We start from the raw sequence: 18,808 nt of genomic DNA on the forward strand, positions 1-18,808 counted from the left end.
ATATGGAACGCTGCCAAAAAGATTCACCACTTCAAGCAAATCTGCTCTTTTCTGGAGCAATATCCGGAGATATCGCGAATTTAGGAAGCTGCTTACTACACGACTGTCATGGAGGCCTGAAGTGGCATGCCCCTTTCTACTTATACAGGCAGTCCCCGGGTTACATACAAGATAGGGTCTGTAGGTTTGTTCTTAAGTTGAATATGTATGTAAGTTGGAACTGTATATTTTATCATTGTAATCCCAGCCAGAACTTTTTTGGTCTCTGTGACAATTGGATTTTAAAAATGTTGGGTTGTCATAAGAATCAGGATTAACAATAAAGCTTCATTACAGACACATTAGATAACTGTTACAGCTGTTTATTGTAGCCTAAGGCTAAAGCACAGTAAATTGTCAACATCCAGGGGTCCGTTTGTAACTAGGGGTCGTCTGTAAGTCGGGTGTTCTTAAGTAGGGGACCGCCTGTACTAGATCACAAATATTAACAGGGATAACCAAGAAGGGCTTGTAGGATAGAGCGTGGAGAACCATCAGGAGAAAGTCACAGCGATGATTCAGATAGAAGCTCAAAATACTAAAGACTACAGAGGTTGGACACGGTTTCATTAAATGTAGAAGCTTTCAGTTATAGAAAATGTCAGGATAGTATCTCCCTTTTTGGCTGCTGTTGTAAGAGGAGATTGTGGAAAGCCAAAATCTTGACCTTGGGGTGGAGGAAGTCTTTTCCAAAAAAGGGGCGACAGATGCTTACCATATGTCTCAATAAGCCCACCTATACCAAAATCTTGATAGGGATGTCTACACCTGATCCTCACCTGATCATTGGTTGTGGGTTGTATTGCAACTAAGCACCGTTAGTTTCTCTACAGATAAACTGCAATATCAACACAAACCGTAGTCAGGGGTGGTGCTGTATTTGGTAGAGAGCTGTCATGGATTTCAACCTTTGGACAAGCCCTTTAGTCTACAACACCGATAGCAAAACAATACATCCTCCCGAATGAGTAACATACTCATCACAGAAATTTACATTACACAGTTTACCCAGAAGCAAGAACTCCCATAGAAAGTCCTAGATTGAAATCCCATGGGACACATGCCCAACAAGCATTTCCATCTCAATCCCTTTCTCCGCCTGTGCCAAGACTGAAGACTTCATGTGGATTTTCTGTGACAGTATGTAATAATACCTAAAAGGCTGGGTGATGGGGCTACATCATACACTGTACATGATACAGTAGATACAGCTAGAGGATGACCAGTATACATCCAGATACAACACACTACATGTCCATCTATATACAAAGTATACAATGTACATAAAAAAGTTATTGTATAACCAAATGTACACTATAGAATGAAAAATACAGGACACTGATGATAATAATATCTTTTAATACAGATGTGGTATACATTTATAATTTAACCTTTTACCTGAATAATCAAATTTAACAAATCATTTTAAAGAAAACCTACTGTCAGGAATGTACTTACTTAGTAGATCCTGCCGATAGATTGCCCATTTATTACTTTCTAAAGCCTAATTTAATTAGATTTTTATGCAAATTACCTGCAGAGGCTACTGGGTGTGGAATAGCCTCTGTTATATCTACTCCACACCGGAGTGGCCCCATCAGAGCTGCTCCCCGTGCTTATGCCACCTCTGAATGCAGTGACACGGCACACGCAGACACAGTGGCTCCCAATCCCCTGTTGGCTTCAGTGAGCTGGCTGCGAGCCGGGAACCACTGCGCCTGTGCCGGCCATGCTGCTGCATTTACAGGTGGCATGGATGCACCATGGAGGTGGCTCTGCAGATATTTTTCTGGAATAAAAACATATAGTTTAGGCTTTAGAAAGTGATATGGGATTAGTTTTATTTCATGAATCTTCTGTTAGAATAACAGTAAGTAGATCCCTGACAGTAGGTCTGCCATCAGAATAACAAATGACAAACCAGGAACACTTACTCATAGATTCAGGCACCTAACTGTGGTAATATATTAGTTATCCACGGCCACCTGCCTTCTACAACCTGCCTCCTTTTAAAAATCATGCTTATGAGCCTGAAGCCCTCTAGGGTTGTTAACAGAGCCCTTCTGTGCTTTAGCTTCACAGCTACATTGTGCTGTAGCACTTCCCCCTCCCACTGTATGATATTACACCAGGCAGGGGGAAGGGGGAAGTACTGTGGGAACAGGGGGAGGGGTAAACAGTGCAACCCCCTGTGAAGCTACAGTGTGGAGAGGCTATGGTAATGCCTACAATTTTAAAAGTTGATTTTAAAAGGAAGGAGGCCATAGATAACAGATATAATATTACCACTGTCACTATGCCTGGATCTATGGATAAGTATCCCTGGTTAAGCATGCTTCATTTTGCTGGTAGATTTCCTTATTTCATTATAAACCAGGTCTATTTTTCTCTGCAGCTTCACCCAACGAGAATCTAGATCCTTCAAGGCCCAGATGAATAGAAGTCTTGTACATGTAACATGTCCCAGTGCAGTGTTCACATTCAGACTGCAGTATGTCATCATATGATTGTTCCATCATTTCCACAGAATCAGAAACTGCATCTTTCCAGCTTTATGAATGGACATGATTGAGAATTACATTGTAATTTATGTAAAATAAGGAGGCCACTTTCTCCTGACACTATAGGTTGGCATTCATGCCGATCCAGTGCTTTATCAGCTGGTGAGCGATGGCATGTCTGGGGGGCACCACTAAGTGCTGCTGGTTTCCTTTGATTAAAGCTTCTACAACCTACATGTAAAAAAGGAAAAAATTGAGTTTAATGCAAATACCACCCTGAAAAGTCACTAAGGTGATCACTCTCTTACATAGATAGGTCACGATGACTGGCCACTTTTTGGCTTCATAGACATCCCATTGGCCGGCATTGTCTAACCTTGTGCACAGTGGGGCTCATTTACTAAGGGCCGAATCGGTGGGTTTCCCGAATATTACCGTTTTGCACCGATTGTCCCTGAATTGCCCCGGGTTTTTGGCGGACGCGAAGGGATTGTGTCGCATCGGCACCGGCTTGCTTGCGGCACAAATCGGGGGTGTGGCCATCGAAAAACCCGACAGATTCTGAAAAACCCCGGTATGTAAAAAATAATTTTTGTCACTTGACACGCACTTACATGCACCGGGAAGAAGCAGGTGAACTCAGGCGGACCTCGGCGCAGCAGCGACACCTACTGGATATCGGGCGCACGACCTTAGTGAATCCCGGCAGACCCGAATCCACGTCGGACAACGCGCCGCGGGATCGCGAATGGACCGGGTAAGTAAATGTGCCACAGTGTGTAGATAAAACTGATCTTAATACATGTTACACTTGGTTTCAAATAAGGCCTTATGTATATTACAGTCCACAGTGGTACGCATCCAAAATATGGCATCCATGTACTGAGCCAATGCAGTACCCTCATGATGCACATAGGAAGAGGTATGACTGCAGGATCAGACTACATAAGATTGTTAGTAGTCTGTAACTACGGAGCTGCTGACATAAATTTGTAAAAGATGTTAACCCCATCTGCAAAGAGTTTGTTTGTTCTCTCCGTGTTTGTGTGGGTTTCCTCCAGGTCCTCTGGGTTCCTCCCACACTCCAAAACATACTGGTAGTTGATTAGACTGTGAACTCCATTGGGAACAGGGAGTGATTTGGCAAGCTCTGTGTGCGCATTATAAATAAAGAAATTAGTATTTATTATTATTTGCTTTGTTTGTTATTTTAAATGTGTTAAATTAGTTACAATTTAAAATGCAACTTGTATAATCAGCAGTAGAGATGAAAAAAAGTTTTTCCAAGGTATTTTTGAGGTTTGCTTAAAAAAGTATCACTGGGATCCGATGTTCTGTGGCGTGATTGCGACCTTTGATAATGCAAAGCTTATTATAGCCAAACCTGTAATCATAGTGAGAGATGATTCTACCTCACTGATCATTTATGCTGTGCCGATGCATCATGGGATTGAGAGCAAAGGATGAAAAATGGAGATGGCATCTTAGAGGGAAGGTCTGGTGAAACTTTGACCTGTAACTTCTTGACAGACGTGAAATCTCTCTTGAATAGAATTGCATGAAATTATAATTGATTGGCATTTTTTTACAACTCTTCATCGTGACATTCCTCTGTTATTCCTACTCTGAAACAAGCTAAAAGGGGTTGTCCCAATTTAGGAATGGGACAACAATGGCAGAGCGGCAGGCTTGCCGCTACATTCCAATCCATGAGAGCGTCCTATGATTGCTGAGCACAGCGCTTGGATATGCCCAGGTTATCCTATAGAACTGAATAGAGCGGTAGGACATATGCCCATCCTGCCAATCACCCATCAGTGAGATTAGAGAATAGGATCACAGTTCTCCTAATTACTGGGGATTTGTATTCTCATGATTGTATCAAACAGTCGCATCTTTACTCTGTCTGACATTGGCCGCACGGACTGGACTGTGTCGCAGTGTGTAGGAACTGGGGTCACCCGGTTGTAAATAAACTTCTAAGAAGAATAAGAGGAAAAGCACAACATAAAGTTACAAGAACATTTAATAACTAAAGCACGTCCCATCAGGAGAACTTCTTCTTATGTTATTATGGAGTCTACATTACACATCAGCGCTCCTTGTGTTGGTCCCCGTATGATCACAATGTTGCCTAAATCAAAGTTTTATATAACATCTGTTACTCTGTGTCCCGGCTCTAATATTTCAGCTCTCAAATTAAATAAACAAACTTGTTTAACACACTCCATCGAGTCCGAGGCGCTTGCGGAGGAATGGAAAGGTCCTGATGAGATCTGGCTTCCTTTACATTCATACATTTTATCCTTTCAGTACAGTCCGAGAAACTAAACGTGGCCCGGCGTGGCTGACAGATGCTCAGATAGAGTAATCAAAAAAGAATCAATACAAGAAGGAAATGAAATTGAACTTTACCTCTTCTCTAGTGAACCAGCGAGCGTCTTCTATCTCTGTCTTGTCGACTGTAATTTCTGTAGATATTGCAACGCCTAAGCAGCCAATCATGAGGGAGGAAGGCATTGGCCAGGGCTGGCATGAAACGTACTGAACATGGCCCACCTTCACGCCACTCTCCTCCTTTACCTCTCTACGGACCGCGTCTTCTAGCGTTTCCCCTTTGGAGGAAAGGAAATGACAAGTACAGTAGTGAGGCAGCACAATAGACACCTGCTGTATATCGGGCGCATGACCTTAATCCCGGCAGACTCGAATCCTCGTCGGACAACGCACCACGGGATCGCGACTAGACCGGGTAAGTAAATGTGGCACTATTTCTGCCACTTCATTAATCTGGCGTAAACATAGAACTGCTGCTACCTAGCCAGATTCATGACTTGGGACTTTTGCACTGACGTGTCATGTGCGTGTGCACAGGCAGAGCCTGAAGAGCAGAGGAGGAAATCCGGGGAGAAGAGGACACCGTGGTGAGCGCCAGAGGGTAAGTATATTAGTTTATTATTTTTACACACTCAAGTATGAGCTGAGTGGGGATTTTTCAGCACAAAAATTGTCTTGAAAAACTTATACTCAAGTATATACAGTAAATAATATTTTTTAATTGGACAGCACACATCTGCACTAAAAGCAATACTTTCTAATGGGTCAAATGGACCATGTATCCGTTCTGTTAAAAAGTTGGTCATATTCGAGTGAGAACTGTTTTTTATGGATCAATTATTGATTATACTTTATGAGAAACCATGAAAGATGAATGTCTAAGGGGTTTAAGTCAGCCACGAAAACGCAATGTTAAAGGGGTGGTACTAGAGCTTCTCCATGCTACAGCTTCACAGGCTGTTACTATGTGCAGGAGCCCTTCCCCCTCCCACTATGGGCAGACTTTGATGGTAAATTTACCTTAGTGTCTGTTTTCATGGCCGAGAATTGTCTCGTGTGCATAGAGCCTAACTTGTAAACACTATTAGTAAATGTGCACCATTGTTTTCTATGGTTCTCTACAGAGAATGCTCCACTGGGTCATTTGACTCCTTCTAGGAGTCCATCTCCCCGTTCCAGAATGCATTGTACAGGGAGAACATCCACCATTTTTTATTTCACATCTATAAAACACAAACAATTCTGTATATTTACCTGGTTCAATGAACCCCGCTAGACAAGAGAACATGCCAGGAGGGAATCTCTTTTGTCTTCCCAGAAGACAATGGTTTCCATCCGGGTGAACGATGAGCATGATCACCACTGGATCTGTAAGTAACAAAGCAATGTTATTATTGGTGGGAATATTAATATTTATTCATGTCAATAAAACAATACTCTCAAAAATGTCCCATAAGCACAATGTAAATTTTCACCATCATCAATAAGCTTTTACAAAGCCATCCTCTTGTGTCATGGTGGATAGCAGTGCCGGCATTATAACAGTTCTAACAGTGAGTCCTATGGGATCGGACCAGCACACAGGTTCGTTTTTATGGGCTGAACACGTTCATGTACTTCCGGCCTTACACCTTATACAGGTGCAGTTTCAGAGGTGGTACCAGCATCTGGATGCACTCACCCACTCTTGGGTATGATGTATTGTGGATTCCTTTTAAACTGGGGCACCCTTCTATTTGACATGTCCGCTTGTATCCACCTTCCTCAATGATCGTCTTTCCACCACAGGTTGGGCAGAATTTGTATCGACTGTGCCAAGCGAGGACAGATCGTGCTTGTGCCAAGATCCCTAGAAAGAGATAGCAGACACCATGTAGATACATTATGTTCCAATCAATTTCTCCAAATATACTATGTTGTCCCCCAGCATGGTTGATAACCGCAGCTAAAGTGACATGATGTAAGTTGAATATGTGTAATGTAGGTTACTTTATATTTGGTGAAAATGCATCCACTCTGCTTCTACTGTAAATCAATGTGGGTTAGCACGTCTATAGAGCCCCCCTCCCAATTGTCCTACTTTGACACCAAAATCCGTCAATTTTTTGGCCGTTTCAGGGACAATGGAAAGTTTTTAAAATTCAACTCCATCGGTGTCCTTATGCGCCACATAGGGGGGCATTTTAAGTGGGTGGCATAATAAGAGGGAAGTATAAGAGGTGGTAGGGGAGAATATTATGGGGCATCATATAGTAGGGGAACCATACAATGGATGGGAGTGCAGGAATATATATCAGTATGGGGCAAGATGGGGATCAAACAGTGTGGATGGTTTACAAGAAGGGGGTCATTATACCATAATGTTTAGAAGGGTTCAATACACCACATGGGGAGGACCAAGTGGTGCTATATACAACTTCAGAGCCACTAGGCCAATATTATACTGTATGGGGACATGGCTTAAAGGGGTTTGTGTCAATTATTACATTTATGTTGGGACATTAGGGAAGGGCGGTAGGGGTTGGGTAACTGGTATGGCTTAAAGCAGCTGTGCTAATAGCATGTATCATCACAGGATAGCAGGGGGTCTCGTCTCTTTTTGGATTAACCATAGTTAATAAAATGGTAGTTCTACAGGCAACCTGGACCTGCTCAACACTAGTGCAACTTCCAGCTTCATCCTGTGCTCCATTGACTTTTAGATGACTTCCATATCACCTTTTGTGACAGCCTAAAACTGGAAAATGGACGGAGAATGTCAGGGGGACTTGTGTTTTCCAATTCTGCAAATTACAGGGCTTTGGGCTGTCAGACTCCCTGCAATCATACTTAGAGGATATATGATATTAATGACACAACCCCTATCTATCAGGTGATTCAGAATAAGTGCAATATTATTGCATCCAACAATATAAAGAAACAATGGAAAAAGACACCCTGGTACCTGCTTCTGTGCTCACCAGCTGCAGCAGGGCTGGCATAGGGGGCTGAAGAAAGTAGCAGCCTTCATATTTTCTTTCAAATTGATCCGTAGATAATTTTTCTACATTGAGGGCAAACCAGGCCACCAGTCCATCTTCCTGTTCCACTGAATGTGGTTTATTTAATTGTGTTTCCACTCCAAGAAATATTAATGAGACCTCATCGGGCCTCGACAAGAATTCCTTCACATCATCGGACTGGAACCTGCAGAGCTTGATTTCTGGCTCTTGTGCGCTCTCTTTGGTCCCAATTAGTGATACCAGTGGACATAGGTTGGAGAAGATGATGTATACCGAACTGGCGTCTGCCTGCTTGCCCCTTAACCAGTCAGTGTCTGTCCGTTTATCACTTCTCCGGTCTAGAAAAGTACTGCTGAAATAATTCTCACACTCCTCTACGGCATCGGATAAGAAATGAGGTTTCGCTCCACCTTTAGCGTTAGAGAGCAAGTTGACAATATGTTTGTGACCCCAGAACTTGGCGATGTCTAGAGCGGTCTGTCGAGATTTGTTTACCAATGTCTTATCACACCTAAAAATTTCAAGAGAGACTTAAAAGTGATATTTTACTGTCTCTTATTATGTTGATAAATAACACATAACAGATCAGCGCAAGCAATCAATGTTATATTATAATATATTCTCATGTCTGTATTCAGCTTTCTTTATTGTTCCATTGAGACAATTTTCCGATATTTTACTTAGGGGAGATCACACTTAAATTACCATATATACTCGAGTATAAGCCTAGTTTTTCAGTACAAAAAATGTGCTGAAACCCCAAACTCGGCTTATACTTGAGTAAAAAAATATAGGTTTTACCAGGTTTTTGTGGTAAAATTAGGGGCCTCGGCTTATACTTGGGTATACACGGTACATTCTCTATGAAAATTTGTCTAATCAACACAGACACTTGATCTAGAAGTAAGTGCCCCATTTTGATTGTCGATTTCCTTTAAAGGTGTTCCCCATGAATGTGGATAGTTCCTAAGGGGATGGAGACGGGGTGGAAAAAAAGTACAGATATTTACACTGCTCTGGCTCCCAGTTCCTGTGTCTTCCCCAGCTGGAAGTTCAGAGCAGGTTACAGGAACACGCTTCAAACTATGGCCTCATTCACATGACCGCAATAGGGGCCGTGATCTAGTCATATGATGTGAAACCAGATCACAGCCCCATAGATTTCAATGGCTCCCGGTCACAAAGAGATTATTCTTAATGTGTAAGGAACCAGTGACAATTTTACATGGGGCAGACAATGTTGCTATAAGTGGTTCTAGGGCTCCTGTCTCCTGAACCTTCACTTATTCTGCGCATCCACTGCAGTTTTAGCGATGTCCCGAGACCTGAGATTACCTACAATTGTGTAAAGGACTGGATAAGTAAGGCTTAGTCATTCTGGCTGCGGATTTCATACTCAGATATAATTGAAATATGTCACACTTGGTGTCCTGGAGCCCTGATGCTGAGCTCCTCTAATGTAAACTATTCAGTGTAAATGAGGGCTGTGGAGCTGCGAGTTGAAAAGGAGAAAAGACTGAATTTCTCTCTAATTGTATTAAGAAGCCGGCATGAAGCAAATATAAAAGATACGTGTAATTACCCTTTCTCCAAAAGCATCTTCACCACATCAAAGTGGCCATTCCTGGCTGCGTACATAAGAGCACTCCATCCATTTTCAGCCGTTTCGTTAATGATGGAGGATGAATGGCTTAGAAGAGCAAACAGCTTAGTTGTATCGCCCAGAGCACAGAACTTGTGCAGCTGAGACGCCATTTCTTTCCTGGGATTCTGCATTTCTGAAAGGCAATGAAGACGCATGTATTAGATCAGAGCGCCCTGTATCCCCAGTGATTGTGGCGCGGATCACAATGCAAGGAAATGCCATTATAACTCCATCTCACTATAGGTGGGACTAGGGGGACACTTATGTGTAAATGGGGCGTACATACCGTAGAAGTCCACTGCAATGATTTTCACTGTAAAAAAATAATAAGATAGAAAGGGATTGTCCAACAAAGAATACAGTTCAATTAGGCACAAATTACAAATATTTTTATAGTTCTTTTTAAAAAAAACCCTTATATATCTCACATATTCAAGAAGCAACATTAGAATGACATCGCCTTCTCTTTACAGTACATCGCCATTTTTGAGATTTATCAAAAGTGTCTGATAGCAAAACTGTTCTAGTTGCCCATGCCAACCAATCAAAGCTCAGATTATATTTTATTAACAGATGTGAGGAAATAAAAGATGATCTCTGATTGGTTGCCACGAGCAACTAGAGCTGTTCTGCTCTGAGAGACTTCTGATAAATCTGCCTATTTGTGTCCATCTGAGTAAGGCCCCATATCACGGCCCCCATAGAGGTTTATGGCACCTGCCCGGGTTATGGTTAGGTCTAAGGCCTCCTGCACATAAACATATTGTTCCTTTAAAACGACAGGTCTTTAGGCCTTTTTTTGTGGCCGCGTGTCAACAGTGTCGCATTGCCACAAAAAAGGGCCGAGTGTCATCTGAATGTCAACGTTTGCCCCTCAAGGCAAATATTCGTAATACCAGAGGAAAACATGACTGTGTGCATGAGGGCTTAGGACACTGGCATACAAATCTTTTGTGACAAACCACAGATCTCGTGTTCATGTTTGCTTCCGTGTAAGGTCTGCGTGTCAACTGTTTTCGTGGATCCGAAAAAAAAACCCACCATGCTCAGGTAAATGATGTCACCAACGCAAATACGGACTGTGTGCACCAGTATTTATCACATTCCCATGGACGTCTGAGAAAGGGCAGCGCTGCAAACACCGGCAGGACTAGGACTTTCTCAGGGGCACTAGGCTCGGGGCTGAGGAAAACAACAATAAAACGTAAGGTTATCAAAAATATGGGGCCTCAGAAATGGAACGCAAAAATGTTTGTGTGCACAAGGCCTAAATGTGTCGACGTTCACACTCAGTTTTTATGCTATTTTGGTTGGAGTTTTACTTTATTCATAACATTAGATCTACATATTTAAAGGGAAGCCTTGTAAAATAGTCGACCTTATATGTAATGTACATGAACACTATAGTAATCTATTAAATGCACTTAATGGGCAATATAATGTAGAATGATCCCATCCATTGTGGTCCTCCATAGCATCATGGACGTACAATCCTCGCTCAGTACAAATCTCAGACACACAAAGGCCGAGATTTACCGTATTAGAAATTGTAGGCCAGTTTTCTGGAGTACAAGCCCTGAAATAATCACAGTTCCTTGCCAAAGCCAGAAATTGTGATTATTTCCACCTTTACTTTCAATAAGTTTTTATTGGAAAATGTTTCAATTTTACAAACATATCAACGTAAAAGGAGTCGCAAAAGTAATGACACAAACAAAGACGTTCATATTATATCCAAAGCCGGCAGTTTTTAAAAGTTGCAATGATGTGTATGAAACAGCAACTATTTTTGTGAGAACCTAGATACAGGCGGTCCCCTACTTAAGAACACTCGACTTACATACGACCCCTAGTTACAAACGGACCTCTGGATATTGGTAATTTATTGTACTTTAGTCCTAGGCTACAATGATCAGCTGTAACAGTTATCACAGGCGTCTGTAATGAAGCTTTAGTGTTATTCCTGATTCTTATGACAACACAACATTTTTAAAATCCAATTGTCACAGAGACCAAAAAAGTTCTGTCTGGGATTACAATGCTAAAATATACAGTTCCGACTTACATACAAATTCACTTTAAGAACAAACCTACAGACCCTATCTTGTATGTAACCCGGGGACTGCCTGTATTATCAAAGACTGGGTGACAACCAGCTTAGGCTTTTAGGAATATGAGGTTCTGGCCAGGGATAGGTAACATGTAAATAGCTTAGTCTTAAAGTATAATCTTTAAATAGCTGCAGATTGTATTGTTGTACTTCCCCTTTAAGAGCATAGGAATAGTGTGAAAGTAGAATCGGTAAAAAAAATATGAAAACATACAAGGATAGAGCATTTAGCCCATAGACCTATAGACTTCTTTCTTACAGGGTGGTACGCCATTTCCTGAGTGTAAGTTTATCAGGCCTAGTTCATGGGGGGCAAAGTCTGTCTGGGTGCATCTCAAGCCATCTGCTGATTATTTCCACATTCATGTGGATGTAACCATTGGGTTTCTGTGCACTCACTGGCGCCTCCTGATGTATGTGCAGGGGGTGGGGATTACATCCTACATCAACTAACGATGCAATGGTGTATGATGAGCGACCCCCAGGTGCTGCTAATCCCATGTGCTCTATAGATCTGGAGTAGCACATACATGCAGGTCTATGAGATTGCTGCATATTAGTGAGCGGTGCACTCAGCATCTCCCTGGCAGTACCTTAGAGATGAAGTATGAACACTGTTCCTATGGCTACATGGGTAGTATCCCCAATGCTCCACCTGTGTCACATTGCTCCGTGATCACCGACAATAGCAGTTCTGTGCCACGGACTGATCACTGCTGGGGACAGAATACTGACATATTATGTAGAGTTCTTGTTTCCACAATATGTAGCAGATCCAACAGTACAGAGCCGGCTCTGCTACATATCTGGGAAACATGAACTCTGTGCATCATATATGAATAGCGCAATTGTCCATGTAAACCACCTAACTGTTGGATCACTAGGATTATTTATGAGATTGCGGGTCCCTTGTGGCCATTTGAATTCATCTCTTTAGGCATCAGCATGAAGAAGTTGTCTCTTCTGCACCGCTATAAGGTTACTTGTATACAGCATGTGGTGATGAGTCTTCCAGAATATAGAAGGAAATGATTATTATCTTTCCAGTCCTGAAGAACAGGTTGTTGGGGTTCTTTGACTAAATCCTCCTGACAGGTTCCCTTTATAGCCCATATTGCACAGGTGGACACAAGCCTGGCTCATACACAGAGAACTCCAAAAACGGCAAGATACTAAATATATGGTGGAGGGGAGGTGTCACCCATAGAGGTGGTGTACTCATAGAGGTGGTCTATGCCCCAGCTTCCACCATAGTATGTGTATTACTTGGGGTAAAGGGTCACAGAACTGGGATCAAAACTCAGCACTGCGGACACCGGAGTTATGGAGAACAATGGCATTGTATAGAGAAGCCTACCAGAGAACTACAAATCCCAGGATGCCCTGGGAGTCCCTGCCGGCCTGGGAGCGGGGGCTAATACCTGAGCGTCCGAGGCAGCAGCAGAGGACTATAGCACTGGCGGAGGATTACTGGGAAAAGCTTCACTTCCTGCTACCACGCATCTTCTAATAGCTGCGCCCTCTGTGCCAGACTCACTGGAGACAGTATGTAGTCATTTGTCATACTAGTGATATATATTCATACATCATGTGTATTACTAGTGATATATTCATACATCATGTGTATAAGTACTTGTTATATATTCATACATCCATGTCTATTACTAGTGATATATTCATGCATCCATGTGTATTACTACTAGTGATATATATTCATACATCCATGTCTATTACTAGTGATATATTCATGCATCCATGTGTACTACTAGTGATATATATTCATACAGCCATGTCTATTACTAGTGATATATTCATACATCATGTGCAATACTAGTGATATATCCATACATCATGTGTATTACTACTAGTGGTATATTCATACATCATGTGTCATACTAGTGATATATTCATACATCATGTGCAGGGCCGGCTCCAGGTTTCAGTGGGCCCCTGGGCGACAGAGCTCTAGTGGTCCCCTTTATGGGCCGCCCTCCAGTAGTCACACTGCCCACCCCTCCACCGTGTGGACACACAGCCCCTCATCCCCATGTACACATTCCTCCCCTCCCCCTGTATACACAGTGCCCCCCCTCCCCCTGTATACACACTGCCACCCCTCCTCCATACACACTGCCTCCTCCTCCTGTATACACACTGCCTCCTCCTGTATACACACTGCCCCCTCCTCCATACACACTGCCCCCTCCTCCTCCTGTATACACACTGCCCCCTCCTCCTGTATATACACTGCCCCCCCTCCCTCTGTATACACACTCCCCCCCTCCTCCATACACACTGCCCCCCTCCTCCATACACACTGCCCCCTCCTCCTCCTGTATACACACTGCCCCCTCCTCCTCCTGTATACACACTGCCCCCCTTCCCCCTGTATACACACTGCCCCCCTCCCCCTGTATACACACTGACCCCCCCCTGTATACACACTGACCCCCTTCTCCTCCTGTATACACACTGCCCATCTCCTCCCCCTGTATACACACTGCCCCCCTCATCCCCCTGTATACACACTGCCCCCCTCCTCCCCCTGTATACACACAGCTCCCCTCCCCCTGTATACACACAGCCCCCTCCCTCTGTATACACACAGCCCCCCCCCCTGTATACACACTGCCCCCCTTCCCCCTGTATACACACTGCCCCCCTCCACCTGTATACACACTGACCCCCTGCTCCTGTATACACACAGCTCCCCCTCCTCCTGTATACACACTGACCCCCCTCCTCCTGTCTACACACTGACCCCCCTCCTCCTGTCTACACACTGACCCCCCTCCCCCTGTATACACACTGACCCCCCTCCTCCTGTATACACACTGCCCCCCTCCTCCTGTCTACACACTGACCCCCCTCCTCCTGTCTACACACTGACCCCCCTCCCCCTGTATACACACTGACCCCCCTCCTCCTGTATACACACTGACCTCCTCCCCCTGTATACACACTGACCCCTCCACCCCTGTATACACACTGACCCCCCTCCTCCTGTATACACACTGCCCTTCTCCCCCTGTATACACACTGACCCCTCCACCCCTGTATACACACTGACCCCTCCACCCCTGTATACACACTGACCCCCCTCCTCCTGTATACACACTGCCCTTCTCCCCCTGTATACACACTGCCCCCCTCCCCCTGTATACACACTGCCCCCCCTCCTCCTGTATACACACTGCCCCCCCTCCTCCTGTATACACACTGCCCCCCCTCCTCCTGTATACACACTGCCCTCCTCCCCCTGTATACACACTGCCCCCCCTCCTCCTGTATACACACTGCCCCCCCTCCTCCTGTATACACACTGCCCACCTCCCCCTGTATACACACTGACCCCCCTCCTCCTGTATACACACTGCCCACCTCCCCCTGTATACACACTGACCCCTCCTCCTGTATACACACTGACCCCCCTCCCCCTGTATACACGCTGACCCCCCCACCCCTGTATACACACTGTCCCCCCTCTCCCTGTATACACACTAACCCCCCTCCCCCTGTATACACACTGACCCCCCCTGTATACACACTGCCCCCCTCCTCCTGTATACACACCGACCCCCCCTCCTCCTGTATACACACTGACCCCCCTCGTCCTGTATACACACTGACCCCCTCCCCCTGTATACACACTGACCCCCCTCCTCCTGTATACACAGTGCCCCCCCTGTATACACAGTGCCCCCCTTCCCCCTGTATACACACTGACCCCCTCCTCCTGTATACACACTGCCCACCTCCCCCTGTAAACACACTGCCCCCCTCCCCCTGTATACACACTGACCCCCCTCCTCCTGTATACACACTGACCCCCCTCCCCCGGTATACACGCTGACCCCCCTCCTCCTGTATACACAGTGCCCCCCCTGTATACACAGTGCCCCCTCCTCCTGTATACACACTGACCCCCTCCTCCTGTATACACACTGACCCCCTCCTCCTGTATACACACTGCCCCCCTTCCCCTGTATACACACTGCCCCCCCTCCTCCTGTATACACACTGCCCCCCCTCCTCCTTTATACACACTGACCCCCCTCCTCCTGTATACACACTGACCCCCTCCCCCTGTATACACACTGACCCCCCTCCCCCTGTATACACACTGCCCCCCTCCCCCTGTATACACACTGCCCCCCTCCCCCTGTATACACACTGCCCCCTTCCCCCTGTATACACACTGCCCCCCTTCCCCCTGTATACACACTGCCCCCCTTCCCCCGGTATACACACTGCCCCCCTTCCCCCGGTATACACACTGCCCCCCTTCCCCCGGTATACACACTGCCCCCCCTCCCCCGGTATACACACTGCCCCCCCTCCCCCGGTATACACACTGCCCCCCCTCCCCCGGTATACACACTGCCCCTCCTCCCCCTGTATACACACTGCCCCCTCCCCCTGTATACACACTGCCCCCCCTCCCCCTGTATACACACTGCCCCCCCTCCCCCTGTATACACACTGCCCCCCCTCCCCCTGTATACACACTGCCCCCCCTCCCCCTGTATACACACTGCCCCCCCTCCCCCTGTATACACACTGCCCCCCCTCCCCCTGTATACACACTGCCCCCCATGTTCTCCCCCTTCCCTGGCCCCTGTTATGTCTCTTCCCCCTCACCTCACAGATGCAGGTCTGTGTTGTCACTGCTGGTGACAGGTCCTTCAGCCTCTGCAGCTCCTGCCGGGGAAAGCAGTGACTGCACATGTACTCATCGCAATCTGGAGGACACAGATCGCGATGAGAGGGGGAAGGAACCTCCCGGGCAGCGGGGCAGATGTCCTTCAGTACCCCGGGGCCCCGGCACTTGCCCGGGTTAGCCGGGTGCTGGCGCCGGGCCTGATCATGTGTATAAGTACTAGTAATATATTCATACATCATGTGTCATACTAGTGATATATATTCATACATCATGGATAATACTGGAGATTATACAAAGGAAAAAAGCAGCACACCAGATTGTAGTGAAAAAATACCTTAGTGGATTTATTCCATGTGAAAGAGCAACGTTTCGGCTTCAAACAGTGAGCCTTTCTCAAGCTGAATATCCATGATTGTGTACAGATATATAAACAAAATGGAGGAGGTCATGTGATCATTATTGACCAATACAGACAAAGTGCTGTGTATGTATACATATATATACACTCACCGGCCACTTTATTAGGTACACCATGCTAGTAACGGGTTGGACCCCTTTTTGCCTTCAGAACTGCCTCAATTCTTCGTGGCATAGATTCAACAAGGTGCTGGAAGCATTCCTCAGAGATTTTGGTCCATATTGACATGATGGCATCACACAGTTGCCGCAGATTTGTTGGCTGCACATCCATGATGCGAATCTCCCGTTCCACCACATCCCAAAGATGCTCTATTGCAGGGGTCTCAAACTCGCGGCCCGCGGGCCAACTGCGGCCCGCGGGACAATATTTTGCGGCCCCCACCTGCATGGAGAGGGCAGGTCGCGCTGCATGGAGAGGGCTCACGGGCCGAGCCCTCTCCATAGCCGGTAAGTCTTTGCTGCATATTGCAGCAAAGGCTTACCGGTAACACCCGCGATCGGTGCTATTACCGATCGCGGGTGTTTTCACAGCGATGGCTGCCGGCAAAGCTGTCGGCAGCCTCAAAAAGATAGCGGCGCATGGGCGCCGCCATCTTACCTGGGATAGCCGCTCCCCGTGACGTCATCGGGGGGCGGCGATCCGTCTCCATGGTAGCCTCGGGTCTTCCGAAGACCCGGGGCTATTTCGTTTTAACCCCTTCATTACAATGTGCTGATAGCACATTGTAATGAATGAGGAGGAAAATCCCCATATATTGCCATACTGTAGTATGGCAGTATATGAAAGGATCGATCAGACAACCTAGGGTTAAAGTACCCTAGGGAGTCTGAAAAATAGTATAAATAAAAATACAAAAAAGTGTAAAAAAAAAAATGATAATAAAAAAACCTAAAATTTCAAATCACCCCCCTTTCCCTAGAACTGACATAAATATAAATAAACAGTAAAAATCATAAACACATCAGGTATCGACGCGTCGGAAAATGCCCGATCTATCAAAATATGATAACGGTTTTTCAATGCGTTTAACCCCGTAACGGAAAATAGCGCCCAAAGTCGAAAATGGCACTTTTTTGCCATTTTGAAAAATATAAAAAATCTATAAAAAGTGATCAAAAGGTCGTACAGTCCTAAAAATGATATCATTGAAAATATTATCAAATTTCGCAAAAAATGACACCACCCACAGCTCCGTACACCAAAGTATGAAAAAGTTATTAGCGCCAGAAGTTGGCAAAATCAAAAAAATAATTTTTGTACAGGAGGTTTTAATTTTTGTAAAAAACATTATAAACCTATAACAAATTTGGTATCCCCTTAATCGTACCGACCCAAAGAATAAAGTAGACATGTCATTTGGGGCGCTCAGTGAAAGACGTAATATCCAAGCCCACAAGAAAATGGCACAAATGCGTTTTTTTCATCATTTTCATTGCATTTGGAATTTTTTTCCCGCTTCCAAGTACATGGCATGGAATATTAAATACCATCACTATGAAGTGCAATTTGTTACGCAGAAAACAAGCCGTCACACAGCTCTTTACGTGTAAAAATAAAAAAGTTATAGATTTTTGAAGGTGGGGAGTGAAAAATGGACATGAAAAAACAGTAAAGGGCCCGTAACCGGTTAATCCCCTTCCCTCCGGTACTTGAAGAAGATGAAGTCGCCGCTCTGAACGCACTTGGTGCAGGTCAGAGCGGCGACTTCATCTTCTTCGATGGGAGGCAAGTACCGGGGGGGGGGAGGGGGGGATGGAGTGTCCTGGGCTCAGTGCGGTAGGAGCTTGGGACCCCTCGGTGCACAGGACGCGTTCATAGAGAGAACACGTCTCCCAGCATGGGGCTTTCCTTGCGCTGGGAGACGCCATGACATTTGAATCTGAATAATGATATTTTGTAAGCGCATTTTGTGTGGAAAACTTGATGCGGCCCAGCCTTACCCAGAATCTACCTCCAGCGGCCCCCAGGTAAATTGAGTTTGAGACCCCTGCTCTATTGGATTGAGATCTGGTGACTGTGGAGGCCATTTGAGTACAGTGACCTCATTGTTATGTTCAAGAAACCAGTCTGAGATGATTCCAGCTTTATGA

General features: G+C 45.3%; 1 protein-coding gene across 4 annotated transcripts; it reads right to left on the minus strand.

Annotated features, from left to right (window-relative positions):
- Window positions 1–2,053: 2,053 nt before the first annotated feature.
- NUDT12 (nudix hydrolase 12) lies at window positions 2,054–13,186 on the minus strand. 4 transcript variants are annotated; one of them, XM_072140350.1, is made up of 8 exons: window positions 13,056–13,122; window positions 9,811–9,837; window positions 9,462–9,657; window positions 7,822–8,390; window positions 6,559–6,726; window positions 6,132–6,245; window positions 4,956–5,155; window positions 2,054–2,771 (listed from the first exon to the last, which is right to left on the minus strand). In XM_072140350.1, exons 3-8 carry the CDS (start codon window positions 9,653–9,655, stop codon window positions 2,661–2,663), a joined length of 1,356 nt encoding a protein of 451 aa, XP_071996451.1. In that variant the 5' UTR covers window positions 9,656–9,657; window positions 9,811–9,837; window positions 13,056–13,122; the 3' UTR covers window positions 2,054–2,660. The 4 variants fall into 4 exon arrangements, with proteins under 4 accessions (XP_071996451.1, XP_071996459.1, XP_071996440.1 ...); XM_072140358.1 differs by lacking the exon at window positions 13,056–13,122 and adding an exon at window positions 12,992–13,012; XM_072140339.1 differs by lacking the exon at window positions 9,811–9,837 and having other exon boundaries at window positions 13,056–13,186.
- Window positions 13,187–18,808: the final 5,622 nt, after the last annotated feature.

The sequence above is a fragment of the Engystomops pustulosus genome, chromosome 1 (genome assembly GCF_040894005.1).
Source record: "Engystomops pustulosus chromosome 1, aEngPut4.maternal, whole genome shotgun sequence".
NCBI lineage: Eukaryota > Metazoa > Chordata > Amphibia > Anura > Leptodactylidae > Engystomops > Engystomops pustulosus.